General features: G+C 39.5%; 1 protein-coding gene across 3 annotated transcripts in view; it reads right to left on the reverse strand.

Annotated features, from left to right (window-relative positions):
* Positions 1-18,312, reverse strand: part of adgrg7.1 (adhesion G protein-coupled receptor G7, tandem duplicate 1) — a 33,664-nt gene that overhangs the window by 1,297 nt on the left and 14,055 nt on the right. For 2 of the 3 annotated variants that reach the window (XM_067993104.1, XM_067993106.1), the window contains exons 8-15: positions 16,374-16,481; positions 15,111-15,271; positions 12,672-12,827; positions 11,092-11,204; positions 7,336-7,670; positions 5,004-5,085; positions 2,981-3,142; positions 1,307-1,463 (exon numbers count right to left, since the gene is read on the reverse strand). In XM_067993104.1, coding sequence (XP_067849205.1) covers positions 1,307-1,463; positions 2,981-3,142; positions 5,004-5,085; positions 7,336-7,670; positions 11,092-11,204; positions 12,672-12,827; positions 15,111-15,271; positions 16,374-16,481 — 1,274 coding nt within the window. The remainder of the gene's footprint in view (positions 1-1,306; positions 1,464-2,980; positions 3,143-5,003; positions 5,086-7,335; positions 7,671-11,091; positions 11,205-12,671; positions 12,828-15,110; positions 15,272-16,373; positions 16,482-18,312) is intronic. The other variant, XM_067993107.1, reaches the window with a different exon arrangement.

Raw genomic sequence — 18,312 nt, forward strand, 5'->3', positions numbered from 1 at the left:
GCTTACTTCAGGAGCACTTCCCAACCCTGTGATCTCTATCACAGAGAAGGACAAGAGCAGCAATATCGTGGGCACACCATCATCTACAAGTTCCCCTCCAAATCATACACCATCTTGACTTGGGCATATATCTTTGTTCCTTCATCATCACTGAGTCAGGATCCTGGAATTCCCTACCTAATATCATCATAGATGCACCTTCACCACAAGGACTGCAGCGGTTCCAGAAGAAGGCCCGCCACCACTTTCTTAGGGCAACTAGGGATGGGCAATCAACATACCCTTGTTAGTATTGCCCACATCTAGGGAACAAATAATAAATATCCTTGCACATGTTACAAATAAACCTTGTTAGGACATAATGTTACTTCAAACTGATGCTCCTATCCCATTAATCCCTTGATGAGTGTACTTCCCACCAGATATCCTTACAGAGGCTGGGAGGATAGGAGAGTCTGGGTTATAATTTTCCCTGTGACTGCCATATATGGACCTACATGAATGGCTTCCTCCTCAGAAATGGAACTCGTAGCTTCCCTGTGACACTCTATCAAGGTGCTTGGAAATCATAAACATCACCCAACAAGTGATTTAGAGCTACAGTTTGGGCAAGCTTGAGGCAAAAATTTGCAACTTTCTACTTGGTACTTGAATGTTCCTACCAGTAGTTCCTGTAAGGTCCACGAGGTTGTCAGATTTCTTCGTTTTACTGCATTTGTTGACTTACTACTAGCATATTATTTCTACTGCTGTATACTAAGAAAAACTTTATTCTGCAATTCTAGCATAGTTTCCCTTTGAATAATGATACTGTCTTTTGGAAATAAGAACAGTCTCCACACCCAGAGTCCCATTGCCATAGCAACACATGAACGATTATATTTTCATCATCTATGGCAATAGTTATCCTAATAATTTGCAATTCCAGTCATAGCCAGATATCCATCCAATCCCTTTTTTAAAAAAACATTAACTATGGTTGATGTAAGTTTGATGGAAGTCCGATCTTTTCATCTTTACTCTTGCTGTAGGTATTTTAATTTTTCACTTTGTCCTCTGGTACTGTAATCACAGTCTATTTTAAATAATCTGCTTACATTTACAATATCTATGCTTTTCAGCGTGTGTTCTCTCAATTAGTTTTTTCTCATTGAAAGTAAGTTTTCTTTAAGCTTCTATTCATAACTTACAATCAATTATTTTTCTCAGAATTCTCTCCAATGCAGCGATGTCCTTTACCTTTGTCCAATGATACAATAACAACAACAACTTACATTTTATCTTTCTGGAAAAGAAAACTACAAACCTGTGTGGCATTAAGAGTACAGAAGATATAGCTAAAGACAGCTTTTGTTCCATCACGCTCTATAAGCATCAAATAACCCAGACTCCATGTTAAACACAACACAACGGCCACTGATAAGGATCCCATCATCTTCTTTGCTGAGGTTGCCTGTTTAGCACTAAAAAAAAGCACATCAAATAAGGAATTGTATGCCGATATCAAAGCAATTTACTGAATTTGATAAAATGATACTCAAGTGATCTTTTATTATCTGTCAATAAAAATATCAAAATGGTCTTTACGTTCTGATTCATATATCAAATTAATAAATTGTCTCTCCCTTAGCTGCAGAACTTGTTAAATTGCTTAAGACTTTACGGCCCTGCTCCACATCTCGTTACTCATGACTTTTCTAAAGACAATTTATTAACTTCCTTCTCTTTTTTGTTGTGCCTTGAATGCTTCATCCCTGATTAAGAGGAGGAGAAGGTGGCCTGTTTTTATTACTCTGCCAATGCTGGTCATCAACCGGTTACATAGAGGTATGAGAGTGGCATGGGGTAACTTATCATGATTACGGGACGGTAGCATAGTGGTTATGTTAGTAGATTAATAATCCGGAGACATAAGTTCAAATCCCCCCAGAGCAGTTGGGGAATTTAAATTCAGTTAATTTTTTTAAAATCTGGAATAAAAAGCTAGTATCAGGTGACCATGAAACTACCAGATTGTTGTAAAAACCCACCTGGTTCACTAATGTCCTTTAGGGAAGAAAACCTGCTATCCTTGTCTGGTCTGGTCTATGTGTGACTCCAGACCCACAGAAATGTGGTTGATTCTGAACTGCCCTCTGAAATGGCCTAGCAAGCCACTCAGTTGTCAAGAAGGCAGCTCACCAGCACCACCTTCTCAAGGGCATTAAATGCTGGCCTTGCCAGTGATGCCCACATGAATGAATAAAAAAAAGATTTAAAGTATCATAGTAAGTACAGCACAGGAGGGGCCCATTGTGTCTGTGCTGGCTCTTTGAAAGAGCTATCCAATTAGTCCCAGTCCCCTGCTCATATAATATCCACTCCCTTCCTATGGGAAAATAGCTGACCTGAGCTTTTGATAATTAAAAAATAAGGCAAAAAAACCTTAATAGGAGATAAGTAATAAGATCAATTGATAAGTGTGAGGATTCTCAAGTAAAATAGTTTATAGTTAATTACTTTCTCAGTGGTCAAACATTTATAGTAAATTTGGCATCCAATGAGATGCAGTCTACATCTGCCTGACAAAGGATGCACTCAACCTGGGAGCAATTAGTCATTTACTGTGACTAAAAAAAATATTGCTGGTTACCAAAAAAAATAGAAAGAATTATGGTGGAATACTTTTAGACTGAGAGACCCAAATCCTGATGTATTCCTACCAAACTTTCTCCAGATGATGAATTGATGATCAGCTGAATTGTCAAGTGCATGGGCGAAATGAAGGATGCTAAAAAGAAAAGTCAATTGCAAGGAATACACCTCTATCACTATAGAATTTCCTAGTCATCAAATTGAAAATGCAACTATGATGCACACAGAAGTGAGCTCGTACATTTGGTCAGAGAGGATTGTTTCAGTATGGGAGGCATAGCTGGGTTGGGCAAAATTAGACTTTGTCTCAGTGTGAAGAAAGTTAATAAATAACATGTTGTACTACCTGCAAGTACCATGATCTTTGTTGAACAGCACCAACTTTGTCACTAAAGCAAACATGACAAAATTAAATAGTAGTAACATCCCAACTGGAATAAGAAATCCCCACAGCATTGGCTTTGACAGATCCAGATTCCCATTTAGGTCCAAACCAGCAAGCCAGCAGCTGAAAAGCAGAGATCACAGCCAGAGTCTGGTAAAGAGCATAAGACTGAACATGCAACATAAAGAGATTCATTCATTTATTTGTAAAATCCAAACCCAAATAAAATGATACTTTGAATGTGAAATTCCTCCTGTCAAAAATTGTTCTGCTCATGGTCAGAGGACGCATTGCCTTATAAGAAAAGAAGCATTATACCATTTAAATCACAATATATTATTTTACTGCTGAAGTGCAAATGTATGATTATCTGCTGGTCACTCTCAGATTAGAGATTACAGGCATTCTGACTCCTGGATCAATGAGTCATTTTTTATTATCAGGAAAGTCTTGCTCTTTTTAAAATAATTTTACATGGTGTGATACGTGAAGTTTGAGGGACAAAATGTATGGGCTGGGGGTGCTGGGCTGTGGAACAGGCATAGGGCTGCACATCTTGAGTGAAAGTTTGTAAGAGTTCTGCCCAGAGACAGCGAAGTAAGGGTTTTTTGATTAATTTCATATTTGATTCATATGTTGGCAGATAATTAAATAAACAGATGCATAAACTGCTGCATAAATAAACCTGTTTATATGAGTAATTGTTACTGAATTATCTGTATAAACAGAAAAGGTAGATGCTGTATCCCTTGCTCTCTCTCTCTCTCTCTGCGAACTGCTCTTAGCTTTTCGCTTTAAAGTAAAACTAGCACTTGAAAATAGGTTTCCTGGCAATACTATCGCAAAAACGTTCACGCTCCAGCTGGTTTTAAAATGATTTGGAATAAAAATCATAATTATTGTCTTAGTCTGAAGATTGACATGCTTTGAATTGTTCACCAATTAACTGACAGAATTATACTAATGCATGCTGGAATATTCTCTACACTGCATATGCAGATATTCTGGCATGTTGGGAATTGCAGGCATGGATGTAGTTATTTCTCTTCAGCTGAAAGAGTAATACTATGTCTGGGAAGAATATAAACTCAAGCCTTGGACTATTGAGAAAGATGGAGGATTCTGAGTAAAACATTAATGATGGTAGTCAAAGGCACAAAAGATAATTTTATAGATACAATTAATCATATGATTGTGAAATATGTAATTTTGATGTCTTTATCATGCTAAAAACCTTAATTTTAATATTTTTACCTGTGCATACTCAGCTGACTGAAGAAAACTTCTTTACTCAGAGAGTGGTGAGAATGTAGAACTCGCTATCACATGGAGTGCTTGAGGCAAATAGCATTGATGCATTTAAGGGGAAGCTAGATAAATACATGAGGGAGAAAGGAATAGAAAGATATGGCGATAGAGGGAGATGAAGTAAGGTGGGAGGAGGCGCGCGTGGAGCATAAACACCGGCATAGACCTATTGGGCCGAATGGCTTGTTTCTGTGCTGTAAATTCTATGTAATAAATGGCAGCCAAGAAATACTTTTAATGATTTGATTGGTTCGCCGCCTTCTTTCTTCTATTGGTAGCTATTGTTGACTGCAACTTTTGATTTGAATTTCATGATTGGTGATTTTCATTTGTGTTTGGTAATTGGTAATTGGTATGGTGTCTGCCTATTGATTTACTACTAGGTTTACTAATGAGAATATGGAACTTGCTGCCACATGGGGTGGCTTAAGCACATAACACTGACCCATTTAAGGTGAGGCTTGATGCATGCATGAGGGAGAAGGGAATAGTTGGATATGGGGGCAGGGTGGAAAAACATCATTAATGTGGGAGGAGGCTCAGGTGAAGTATAAACACCAGCGCAGACCAGTTTGGCTGAATGACCTGTGAGCAATACCATGAGAGGTTTACTAATTTATTATAAATTTCATGAATGAAATGCAGTTGAAATATATGTTGATTATATAATACTCACAACTCCTCCTGCCGATAGTTCAGTGAGTCATCTGCCTTGTAGGTAGCTGCTAATGTTATAACAACAATAAGTGCTGGAAAACCTGAGGAATACATTGGATCAAAACAAGTGATGTTTGTATTTATAAGATTTAAATTCTGTTTTTTTGAGCAATATAATTCTGCCTAATAAAATTGAGATTACTATTTTATTGGGAACAAAACAGCTAAACCCAGTAAGATTGGAAAGCTTCGAAACAGTACATTTTCAATTAATGCTACAAAGTCTATCTTTTTACATGTTAACTAATTTTTATGATCATTTACCATTATCAATATGTGTCAAAATCAATTGTAAATGGATGAATTGCACAGAAACTGTTTCAGTGCAAAAATACTGGGGTACATTTTCATCTTCACCAGAATGGATCATCCACCCATTGTAGAACCCACACATATTTGTTCGATTGAAAATTGGGCGGGTTCTACAATTTTCCAAAGGAGATTACTGTTCTATATGAAATATATCACATGATTAAACCTAGTACATTATGATGTGTAACTTATGTGCAAGTGATCCTTTTGCTCCTCAAAAAAAGTCAAAGCTGACAGCATGCCAGCACAAGCCACAGATACTTGTTTCCTGACATATGAGTTCCGGAACTAACTCAGATTTAAATGCATTGACCATAGTCAGGTGAGTTTTGGATAATTCTCGGGCAGGCAACCGAACAAAGTACCTTGAGGGAAACAAAGGCCCTGAATTCCCTGGATCATATTTACACAGAAATGACGCCAAAATTTATGGGGCCGATTTTGCAGATGGGAACTTATGTCGAAATTTCTTGTGGAGCTCATTTGACTATGCCGCAATGTAAATATAGGCATAAAACACGAGCAAAAACAGCCCCACCAAGAGGTAATAGCGAGCTGTCTTCTGCCACGGTACCTCACTCTCAGAGCCTCATGTCTTAGTTGCTCCCCTTCCTCTTCCATTATTATGCAGAACAGAGGTATGGCGATTGGGAAGTGTTCCTTCTGAACACGTCGGGGTGCGGGAATCCCAAAAATTTCAAATACACTGAGACTGATAACACTTTGGTTAAGAACAGTGCAGGTCTCAGTAACAAAAATACAAAAAAAACTCAAAGAAAATCGCTGTCAAATTCCAGAAGTCTTAGTTACACCACATCAGGTGACTTTGGGCCATGCAGGGCTAATGCTATTGGGCGTAAATCTACGCCAACGCATTATTCACATAAATCCAGGAAACTCACGTGAGCTGGGGATGGAGCTATGTAAATGAGCGGCAGAGAGTTTCAGCACATGTATCTCCAAAGCTGCACAAACGATCGAGTAAATTCACGTATAGCGATGTTTCAGTGTAAAACCAGCGTAAATCAGTTATGCACGAATTTTCTTGGAAAAAACGGCGCAACACCGCTCTTACGCCGTAATTACCCCAAAACGCAGGTGCTGCCTTTTGGATGAGATGTTAAACCGAGGCCTCATCTGCCATCTCAGATCTTGAAAAGATCCCACAGCACTTTTCAAAGAAGAGCAGGGGAGTCCCCTGGCCAACATTTATCCCTCAACCAACATGGATTTACTGGTCATTTATTTCATTGCTGTTTGTGGGACCTTGCTGTTTACAAATTGGTTGCTGCGTTTCCTACATTACAACAGTGACTACATTTCAAAAGTACTTAATTGATTTTGGGATGTCCTGAGGTCGTGAAAATCACTATATAATGCCTGTCTTTCTTTCTTTTATCTCCTGACACCAATCATAATTGAAAACCCTTAGCAGCTGTTCAAAATCCTATTCTCCACCACCCTGAAAAGGGATAGCAAAATAATATTTTGGAATTTTGTCTTTGTATTAGTTTTTTATGACATTTGAGTTATATGTGGACAATCTGTTTTATAACTTTTTTATTCTGGATTTGTAAATTAGGTATGCAACACTTTATTATGTTATGCATGTGAATTAGGTGTATCATTATTCATAATCTGCCTATGCAAATTAGATATGTGTATCAATTGTCATTTTATGGAAATTAGCTAAATCATGCTTCATTAATCTGCAAATTATGCTTCCTTCAGTATATCATATTTCATTCCTATTAGCACAACAAATAGAACATCCAAGTGTAGTTTCTGAGTTATTATTAAAAATGTGAAAGGAATAATGCCAGTGCTGAAGCCAAAGACACTTCTTCCCTGCTCTTGCACCTATACATTGCGCAACAGTGAAAAAAAACTAACCATCCCATAAATGATAAATCAGAGTTTCACTTTGTATTGGAAAATATTAGAAAGGAATGATTGCTTAAAGTTAACTGATCTCTTACCCCATCCAATCACTGAAATCCATATTAAGAAGTGCCGTGGTAGTGGTTTGAATACATGAACTAGAAGAACATACATCTGTGCACCATACAGTGCTGACCAGGTGAATGTAGCCATTAAGAAATAATGAAGAATGGCAGTGGCAGCAGTGCACAAGTACACCTCTGGTGGATTGGACCGGTCAGAATGTAGAATGATGTTTTCCGTATTGTTTGCCGCACTTTTTTCATTCAGGGCATTGGGGTTGTTTATCCCAGAGATGAAGATCAAATTAACCATGAACATCGATGTGCAGAGACTCACAGTTACCCAGGTAAGTGAGGTCTTACGTGCTTCCCTGTAGAGAAATTCTTCATTAGATAGAGTTTTGATTTTACTTAGAAGACAGACTATGATCTGCATAGAAAATACAGCAGTTCAGCCTTTCCCATTCAAGAACAAATCTAACAACAGCAAATTCCATTTCGAAAAAGATTTATCTACAGATCTTCCTCATTCATTTCTGTTGTGCTTTCACAGCAAAGTTTCCCAGCCCACCTAAGGTACCCTTGTGCTATTATTGTCCTCTCTTCTGTCCTGCTAATCAGACATAAACCCTTTCACATGCATAAACAACAACAATAACTTGCTTTTATATAGCGCCTTTAACTTATTAAAAATGTCCCAAGGCGCTTCACCGGAGTATTATCAGGCAAAATTTGACACCAAGCCACATAAACAGATATTAGGACAAGTCGCCCAGGCTTCTTCGACAGCACCTCTCAAACCCACAACCTCCAGTACCTAGAAGGACAAGGGCAGCAGGCACATGGAAACAACACCACTTGCACGTTCCCCTCCAAGTCACACATCATCCCGACTTGGAAATATATCGCCGTTCCTTCATCGTCGCTGGGTCAAAATCCCGGAACTCCCTACCTAACAGCACTGTGGGAGAACCTTCACCACACGGACTGCATTGGTTCAAGAAGGCGGCTCACCACCACCTTCTCAAGGGCAATTAGCGATGGGCAATAAATGCTGGCCTTGCCAGCGACGCCCACATCCCATGATCGAATAAAAAAAAAGTGGTCAACAGCTTGGTTAAAGAAGTAGGTTTTAAGGAGTGATAAAGAAGGAGAGAGAGGTATAGAGGTGGAGAGGTTTAGGGAAGGAATTCCAGAGCTAAGGGCCTAGGCAGCTAAAGGCACAACCACCAATGATGGAGCGATGAAAATCGGGGATACGCAAGAGGCAAAAATTGGAGGAGCGCAGAGTACTTGGAGGGTTGTAGGGCTGGAGGAGATGACAGAGATAGGGAGGGGAGAGGCCATAGAGGGATTTAAACACAAGGATGAGAATTTTAAAATCAATATTTTGGCGGTCCAGGAGCCAACGTCGGTCAGCGAGCACAGGGGTGATGGGTGAACGGGACTTGGTGCAATTTAGGATACGGGTAGCAGAGTTTTGGATGTGCTCAAGTTTACGGAGGGTGGAAGGTGAGAGGGCCGGCCCAGGAGAGCATTGGAATACTCATATAAATATATAATTAAGTTGGAAATGGTCTCACTCCAGATATCTTTAATACATTCTTCTTCTTGCGAATTCTTTTTAAGGTTTTGCTTAAATAATAAAATGTGATATTCTGCTAATGAAACCAATTCTAAATCATCAGAAATTTTAGTTATGTTTGAGCTGAAAGCATGTTGCTGATGCCGTATGCCAAAAATTGGAAAGGTATTCCATTGCCTTCCTGATACCTCGCTGACGAGAAAATTCACCCAAAAAAGAAAAAGCAAATAAGTATTGGAGTTGATGCTGTGCATTGGAGCCTTGCTACATTCTGAATTGGTGTATTACAGGTTTGCAGCTGTGATCCGCCACACACTGAGTTCCTGACCTCAACTGTACTGCTGCTATGAAAAGATGGCACGTGGAAGTCAGGCACTTTCCCACAGAGAGGGAGGAAAGACCAATGGGAGAGTTAGAGTCACCAAAATTCTGTTATGCTCTTTCTAGCAACCAGTTTCAAATCAGCCACAAATTCTTGGCTGGAAATAATTCATGATTCAAGGTGACTCAAAAGTGGAAAGGGAGAAAATACTTTATGAAAGACACAGTTTTACCCTAACACAAGTTTTAAAATTTATTTAACTAACAGAAAAAAAGTAATACTGAATAATATCGTGGCAATGTGAGCTTCTTCTTGTCACAACTAGCTGGTGAAATGGTTCATATAAATTGTAAGGGCCAACCTATACGGTTATAGTTGTAGCATTTTCTTCTGTGAGATGTAACATGATATAACTGTTCTTGACGAGTAGGAAAATGGACTTCTTAATTCATATAAACATTGTTATTCTCTCAATTTTGACTTCAATCAAGATAAATATGATTGTGAAAATATTATGCAAATATAATACAAGATATTGTAGAACTAAATTAACAAATTATCTTCTATGGTATAATTTATTTTATATAGGGACAGAGTGGCACAGTGTGTTAGAAAACTGTGCTTTCACCCACATGACCTGGCTTCAAATCCAGAATACCAAAATGGAATGACCACCTCTTCTCCCTGACATCTTCAAGCCTCATGAAATGAATCTGAGAAGTCTACAGCTTCTAATACATATTAGCCTACATTATATAAATTACCATAAAATTCTCTACATTCTAGCACTGATTCAGCAAACTTGCTCACATAAACTATGAGTATACAGAGTGGAGGCAATTTTAACCCTCACCACCCAGATAGGGGGGGCTGTTAAAATGCTCTGGGTTATTTACCTGCCTGGATGGAACCTGGATTTTCCAATTTTCTGGATGGGTGGCTAAGCCTGCTGCCTAAATCAGGCAAGGTCCTTCTTTAAATATGTAATTTGGGGTCCAATGACGCCATCTACAATTTTTACTCTGGCCTAAATGGGAAGCCACTGCAGCAGGAAATGGACCAGTGGTATATCAGTGAGGCCTTGGAGTTATAATACTCTGGGCCTGTTTTCTGCCACCTCAGCGGGTGAGTTTCTAACTCACCCTGCCACCCACCTGCCTGGACTTAAAATTGTGGCAGTGTAAGGACTGTGCTTATCTGAATTCAAGTTGAGATAAAATCTTGATGCACTGTAGAGGGAACTTTGCATTTCATCTGACCTATTGGAGCATAGTAATGTACAGGATTGGAAAAGACTATTTGGATCCACCTAGCCGGCCCCAGAGACAATACCTGAGATGTGGCATCTGTCTTTAGATGCAAAGTTGAAAAATGACACCTTCCCTAATGTGTATACAACAACAACAACCTGCATTTATATAGTGCCTTTAATGCAGCAAAATGTCCAAAGGCGCTTCACAGGAGCGTTATCAAATAAATTTTGACACTGAGCAACATAAAGAGATAGGACAGGTGACCAAAAGCTGGTCAAAGAGGTAGGCTTTAAGGATCATCTTAAAGGAAGAGAAAGAGAGGTAGAGAGGCGGAAAGGTTTAGGGAGGGAATTCCAGAGCTTAGGGCCTAGGCAGCTGAAGGCACGGCCGCCAATGGTACAGCAAAGTAAATCGGGGATGCACAAAAGGCCAGAGGGTTGTAGGGCTGGAGGAGGTTACAGAGATAGGGAGGGATTTGAAAACAAGGATGAGAATTTTAAAATCGAGGCGTTGCCGGACTGGGAGCACAGGGGTGATGGGTGAATGGGACTTGGACAGAGTATAATGAAGCAGCTTGAATTTCTTACTATACTAATCCATTTGGCACTGTTAACATTATTTTAAGTTCTTACCTGGTGATAATTTGAAATACAATAGTGATGGTTAACCCAGCTATCGAAAACCCACATCCAACATATGACACAATGTCTAGTGGTTCAGTGTAGGTGTAATTCTGTCTGAAGCTCTATCATAATAAAAATAAAGGATTAATTAAAATGCAGTTTTGCAAACAATATTGTGTTTGAGCAAGTGGGTGTCTATCTGAAACTTTAAGATACATTTTTGTATAACTTTTCATTAAGACTAGCCAATCTCCTGCGGCATTGCTCATAGTGAGTTTGAGGGTATTTTGTTGTAAGGTAAAGTTTTGCTCAAATATGGGAGTGGCGGAGGCTTGCACATTGCTACTGAAAGAATTTGGAAATAAATTTGTAAGAGATGTGCTCAGAGATAGGAAGGGCTAATCTTTCTTGAGCATTCTCAAACTTTAAATATTTTCAATCATCATCAGTTACTTGCTCCATCTAGGTCAAGTTTAATTACCAATCCAAGGAGCTGTAAGAAGCCAAGGATCAACAAGTTTTGTAACTGAAGAGAATTTGCAACTCTTACAGTGTACAGCTGTTCACTGTCAAATTCTATTTATATCTGCTTGTTTGGTTAACTCTTGTCTTTCAGACAAGGAGTTTACTGCTTTATGTTGCCATTATCAGCAAAGAGAGCAATGTCACTTTAGATGACATTCATCATGGTATTGATGAAGATCAGAAATAGTGGAGCCAACTACTATTATCCTAATGAATTTATGTATAGATGTGATAAAAAAAATGAACGTCCATTCATCACAACCCAGTCTTCACATTTTTGAGACAATTGCATATTTCCTTCAATAGTTCACTATACATGCTTCAAGACACGAACTTCTTAATGAAGCTGGGAAGATGTACCCTACTGAATGCTCTAGAAATGTCAAGGGCTACTATTCTAACTGTTAATTGTATCCATGTGATTTATGTCAATTAGTGTTAATTGTATTCAGGTGGTGTGTATCAATTGAAGTGCTGTTGTATCCATATATGAGAGCTTATCTAGGGTGTAGTGCGTGTAAATGTGGAGCTCTGTGAATAAAGGCTTGGAAGCAACTGAAGACCAGGCTCTAGTATTCTATCCTTCACCACCTGGCTACCCAATTTGTAACACTAACTGCACTGGGCGTCCGGAAAATCACTACTTTCTGGGCCATGAAAATGAGAGTGTTACAAGCCAGTATGCCCTGAATCCAAATTTCCAGTGAGATAGTACGTTGTTGAGGTTGAGATGTTACAATTACTTTTGCTTGCATACAATTAGCAGTAGGGACACTGGCCTGTAGTTGAATAAAGTGAACTCCAGGAATCTCTCACTCTCACATTTACCTGTCACAGCTGTGATAAGTTTACCAATTTAAGAAGGCGTTCTTCATGGTGAGTGAGGAAATTTTGACATTGTAGTCCATTCCTCATGGCAAACCGTTGACCTATTGACTTAGAGCATAGGCAGGTTTGCTGAAGGAGTTTACACAAAAACAGAAATCCCTGGAGTGAAAAACTGCTGAAAAGCACGCAAAAATGTAATATTAAAGCTGCTGATTGTATTATATTTTTTGTCTTACCATCAACACTGCAAAATTAGTGGTGTGATTGCATTGACATCTCAAGTGTCCAAACTTATCTGTGCTCTTTGAACAGCCTGCTGTATTCCAATCATCCACATCATAGTCCCAAAACACACAGGCATGGTCATGAATGAAATACTCTGCAGAGTTGTACTGAATAAAAACATAAATAAATTGATTTATTAAGACAAATCGTATCAAATTAATTATTTGCCATTCATTTTGTCATTCCTGTGTATAACGTAAACCTATGAAAATATCAATTTGACATTATGATGTCTTAGAGAGGTTTAATCTTTATTTCTTCTCGGCATGTGGGCATGCGGGCAAAGTCACATTTATTGTCCACCTTTAGTTGCCCTGAGAAGGTGTTGGTAGGCCTTCTTCATGCAATTCTTGCAGTGATTGTACTCCCATGATATTATACTCATAATCTGGTTTATTCTATGGTCAATACTAATATTTTCATTACTACCAGGATTTTTCTTCACTACATTACCAAAATCAAACAATAATTTAAAACCACATACACTATGCTGGAAAACTGAGAAAGGGTCAACTTATTGAAAGACAACATCTGTTTTTTTTTAAATAAAAAGCAGAAAATGCTGGAATTGCACTGCAGGTCCATCAGCATCTATAAACGACAGGTTAACATTTTGGATGTAGGCCATTCCTGAAAACTGAAAACTGGAAAATAAGTGAGTTATTTAATGGAATTGCAAAAAAAACAAAAGGGCGGGGGAAAAGAAGAGACATAATGGATGGAATATCTGAACAGATCTCATTGAAAAGCTGGGAATAGATAAAAATTGATGGAGGATGTTTGAAGATCATCTCGGTGAGGCAGTGAAAAACATTAACAGAATTAAAGAGCGTGAAACTAGCAAAAGAGAAGGGGCTGAAAATCTGTAGCCATTTCAGCATACTCCCATTATAACTTCAGCAGGAGTATGCCAGAATGGCCAGAAGCTAGGCCACGACCTGCATATGCCAGAATCTTGATAGCGCCAAAAATTTGGGATGGCCTTGTGGGGGTTGGGGGGGGGGGCGGAATTTTTCCTGCCCCATATATGGGCTTTGTCGTAAGTTGGGGGGAGGGGGGCGCTGGGGACTCCTTTTGTCAAGAATTCTTGAACCTTTGCCCTTTACTGGAATCTGGTATAAGATCACCAAGTTTGTGGCCTGGACCACCAAAGATTGAGCTCTGATTCTTTTTTAAATGTAAACTTTTTTAAATGGCATCCCTTGTAAAGGAGCTGCAGGGAGTAACAAAACTTTTACTTGCACTTATCAACCCAGGCAGGATGTTGTCCAGGTCTTGCTGCATGCAGGCATGGACTACTTCATTATCTGAGGAATTATGAGTGGAACTGAACTATGTAATCATCAGCAAACAGCTCCACTTCTGATCTTATGACCGAAGGAAGGTGATTGATGAAGCAGCTGAAGATTGTTGGGGCCCTGAGGAACTCATGCAGTAGTGTCCTGGGGCTGACATGATTGTCCACAACCATCCTCTTTTGTGCCAGGTATGACTCCAGCCACTGGAGAGTTTTCCCCTTGATACTCATTGACTTCAGTTTTACTAGAGCTCCTTGGAGCCACGCTTAGTCGAATGCTGCCTTGATGGCAAGGGCAGTCACTCTCGCGTCGTCTCTGAAATTTAGCTCTTGTGTCCATGTTTGGAGCAAAGCTGTAATGAGGAGCCAAGTGATCTGGCAGAACGCAAACTGAGCATTGATGAGCAGGTTTGACACAACTGAGTGTGAGGATGGACAGACTGAATCTTGATCTCAGAAATTTGGATATGCTTGGATTCCGTATCTGGCTAATCCCTTACTGAAGGAATCACATTTAGTTTGAGTATAATGGCCTAAACCAAATGTAGTTTCTGTAAAAATGAAATTAAACTCTAAGTGTGAACTTAGCTCTTGATTTCCTTAGTTTCATATCCTGTTATCTTGATCCCTTTTGCAAATCCATTCATTCATGATTCATAAAACCTAGATCATGTTTCCCTCATCCCAGTGTCTGTTTTTCCATTGAATATGTTAAAAATATCAGTACTTATGAACCTTAATGCAACATTGATGCCTAACGTAACCTATGGGTCAGTGACTAGACTCTGCTCCCTTACACTTTGCATTATAAGTTACCTCCTTTCATTAAGTAGCCAGGGAGCACTCTGTTAAGTTGAAAATCTCAAGACCACAATGCTTGCTCCTGATTTAAAGCAACTCTGTTGATTAGTCATTTGCATTTATTACTGCACACTACTTACTTCATTATCAGATTATAAATACTCCTTAGTTAACAGCAACCTCAGATGGCCATGCCTCCTAGAATTAATTCCACTGACAGCTGTTCTTTTCTGTTATGCAGGAAGTACAGTTGAAATGTGGGTATGTGTTTCAAAAAAAATGCTACTCTTACCTTTGGGTTAAAAAGTAGTTCAACACCATTCAGAATTCCTTCTGCAATATTTCCAGAAATAACTCGTCGACTCTGGTTGTTTATACTATGGTGGACTTTGGACTGAAAGAACTTGTCATTTTGATACAGGATAAATCCCAATTTTCCGTCTTGAGTTTGATCTACATAAAGTAAACAGTCTTATCAAAAACTAACTTGAAACAAAACCTTAACTTCGTGAGATATTGCCTTGGTGCAGTATTGCATGAGTTGGGGGCAAAACTTCCATTAGAGTATTGTGTGCAGTATTGGACACAACCCTAAAGGAAGGATATTGAGGCTTTAGAGAGGGTACAACACAGAGTCACTAGGATGCTAGAAATATAAATACGAAGATGACTTTTTTTGGTGGAACAACGATTTACAGAGAGTTGTGAGACTGCAGAATTCACTTCCAGGATTAGTGGTTGATGCAAAAACTATGTCAACATTCAAGATTAGATTGGATAGGTGGATGAAACAAAAGGAGTTGAAGCAATATGGGAACAGGGCAGGTAAATGTGATTAGAATTATTTACTCTCGTGGAGGGTAAACGCTGACACAGACTGGATGGACCGAATTGCCTGTTTCCATGTGTGAATTCTATGTATTTCTGCCTGCTAGACTAATCCTGGTTCAAAGTCAATTACACATGCAAGGCAGTAAGTCATGTGCTGCAACACCAAGAATGGGCCGAACTTCTATTAAAGGGAGCAGAAGCCCTCTAAATAATCTCCACTGAAATTAGGAAGGAGCTTCGACGGAGCAATAGATCAGGCCTTTTGCTTTTTGCACTATATGGGAGGTGGTGAGGTGGTTATTTCTTACCTGCTCACCAACCCTCCTCCTTCTCACTGCCACAATCCCCCCATCACCTCCTTTCTTCAGTTTTTCTTTGGCAACAGTGGTGGACGGGTGATAAGCGAGGTTCCGGAGTACACCCAAAGCCCAGGCCTTTCAGGGCCATTAACTCCAATACATGCTGTGTATACGTCACACCTTCCTGCAGGCTATTATGACATGGAACCATAGTGGAGTGACTTGTGCACCTGGCTGATTTAGGGATTTCACTAGTCAGCTGCTGTAAAAATCATGGTCACACCATGCGACCAATACACGGAGTGTTATGCTAATTGTACTTTAGAAACCTCAAAGCTTTGGAGTACCAAAAGAAATCTCGACCTCAAAGAAACAAGTTTATTAAAATGGCTTCTCTGAAGAAAGCAAAGAACCTTCGTACTTACTTGTGGAGACATTGACAAACATTTGAACTTCTGCATTTGTATTTAGTAAGAGCTTTGAGGCATTGGTATTCAGTTCAATTCGTTTTGAGACTAAAGTATCATCACATCCTGTAATAGACACAATTCACAGTATGAAATATACTCATTTCAGACATATCAGTGATTTGAAATATTCTCATCTTGATTTGGACACCCGGTAAAAGCTGAAAACTTCCAGATGACAATTAGTTCATTTTCAATTTTTTTTTCTGGACACATCTATAGCAGTAACCTTGGTGGAACAGGATTTTAGTGTGTTCTTAAGCTGTTTGTACTTTTTATTTCAGAAAAGTTATTTTCCTTAATTATGTCACCTTATTAAAGTGATATTGGCCTGAAAGTAAATGCATGTATTTCCATCCATTCTTACACATTTTTGTTATTTTTTTTCTATTTTTGAAAGATGGAGCTTATCAGATTCCTGGTTAGGCCAGTTCCCAGGACCTCCTTTCATGTGCACAGTGGCACTACAAGTACTACAACAGATAGACAGAGGTAGGTATTTTCAGGTGAATGTGTTTAATTTAGTAAAGGATGAGTATTGTAGAGGATATTTATTCTTTGACCCATTCTTAGCATCGCCCACCCCAGATCATGTGCGCCATGGGTCAGAGGGTTACCTCTAAGCTACTCAACAAATTGGCCTGGATGAACTCTCCAAAACAACAACAACTTATATTTATATAGTGCCTCTAACATAGTGAAATGTCCTAAGGCATTTCACAGAGGGGCTGATCAAACAGTGGGCAGAAATAAGAAGATTAGGTTAGGTGACATTAAGAAGTAATGAGAAATTTTTGAAGGGTGGGGTGGGGGGGGGGAGAAATGTGAAGGCATTCCAGAGAATTCCAGAGTGAATGACATCTGAAAGCTATCAATGCCAGCTATGGAGAAAGGGGGGACAAAGGGGCGTGGAAAGTAGGGGGGCTTGAAAGGAGTAGTCCAAACTCAGAAATGTGGAGGGTTCGAGATGGGATGCAGAGCTGAAGGATGTAAGGAGGAGCAAGGCCACGAAGGGATTTACAAAGGAGGTCAAGGACTTTGAAATCAATGCACTGGGATAGGGGTATCAACCTTTTACAGTGGTGGACCTGGATCTTTGTCACACAACTAGTGAGTGAGCCATTAAATCATTTTTGATTCTGACAAAGCCATACCTAAACACTATGTAAAAATTCCCAATCTATTTTGCATTTCTTGGAATCTTTGGACCATGCCATTTACTCCTCCTTCACTTCTGTCCCTCTCTCTCTTCCTCTTTACTTCTGCCCATCTCTATTTCTGTCTCCCTCCTATTTCACTTCTGTTTCTCTCATGCTCAACCTCTTTCTCTTCCTTCACTTTCGAACTTCTCACTTCTCACTCTCCCTTTCTCCTTCACTTATACCTCGCCCTCTCCTTTGATTTCTCTCTCTCTCTCAATCTCCGCTCTTTTACTTCTCTGTCTTACATCTTTTACACTTCTGGATTTACTTCTGTCCTGTTTGTCTCTGCAGCAGTGGACGGGGAGGTAGAGCATTATTGGAACTCATGCAAATGGATGATTTACAGGCAGCAACATCAAGACTTGCGTGGGGACTCAGACAGGCAGGTAGAATATACAGCATCAGTTTAGAGGCTGTAGCATGGGGACTCAAGTAGATGAGTGGTTTAGGAGCAGCAGCGTCAGTGGCCACTGCAACTAGTGTAGGGAAGCTAGAGGTGCTGCTGTATTCTGGAACTCCTGGTTGATGGTCTTTTGTGGGGATGCAATCTGTTGGGGACAGGAGTGCTGGCTCAGTCTTTGTGAACTTGGGTCAGTCAGTTGCTTGAAAATGGGCCCACTTCCTTCCTGCACGTGTCCCAGCACAGAGCCACAGCGAGGGGAGGTGAGCTCTATTAATGACAATCACTCATCCCT

The sequence above is a fragment of the Heptranchias perlo genome, chromosome 11, assembly GCF_035084215.1.
Source record: "Heptranchias perlo isolate sHepPer1 chromosome 11, sHepPer1.hap1, whole genome shotgun sequence".
Lineage (NCBI taxonomy): Eukaryota > Metazoa > Chordata > Chondrichthyes > Hexanchiformes > Hexanchidae > Heptranchias > Heptranchias perlo.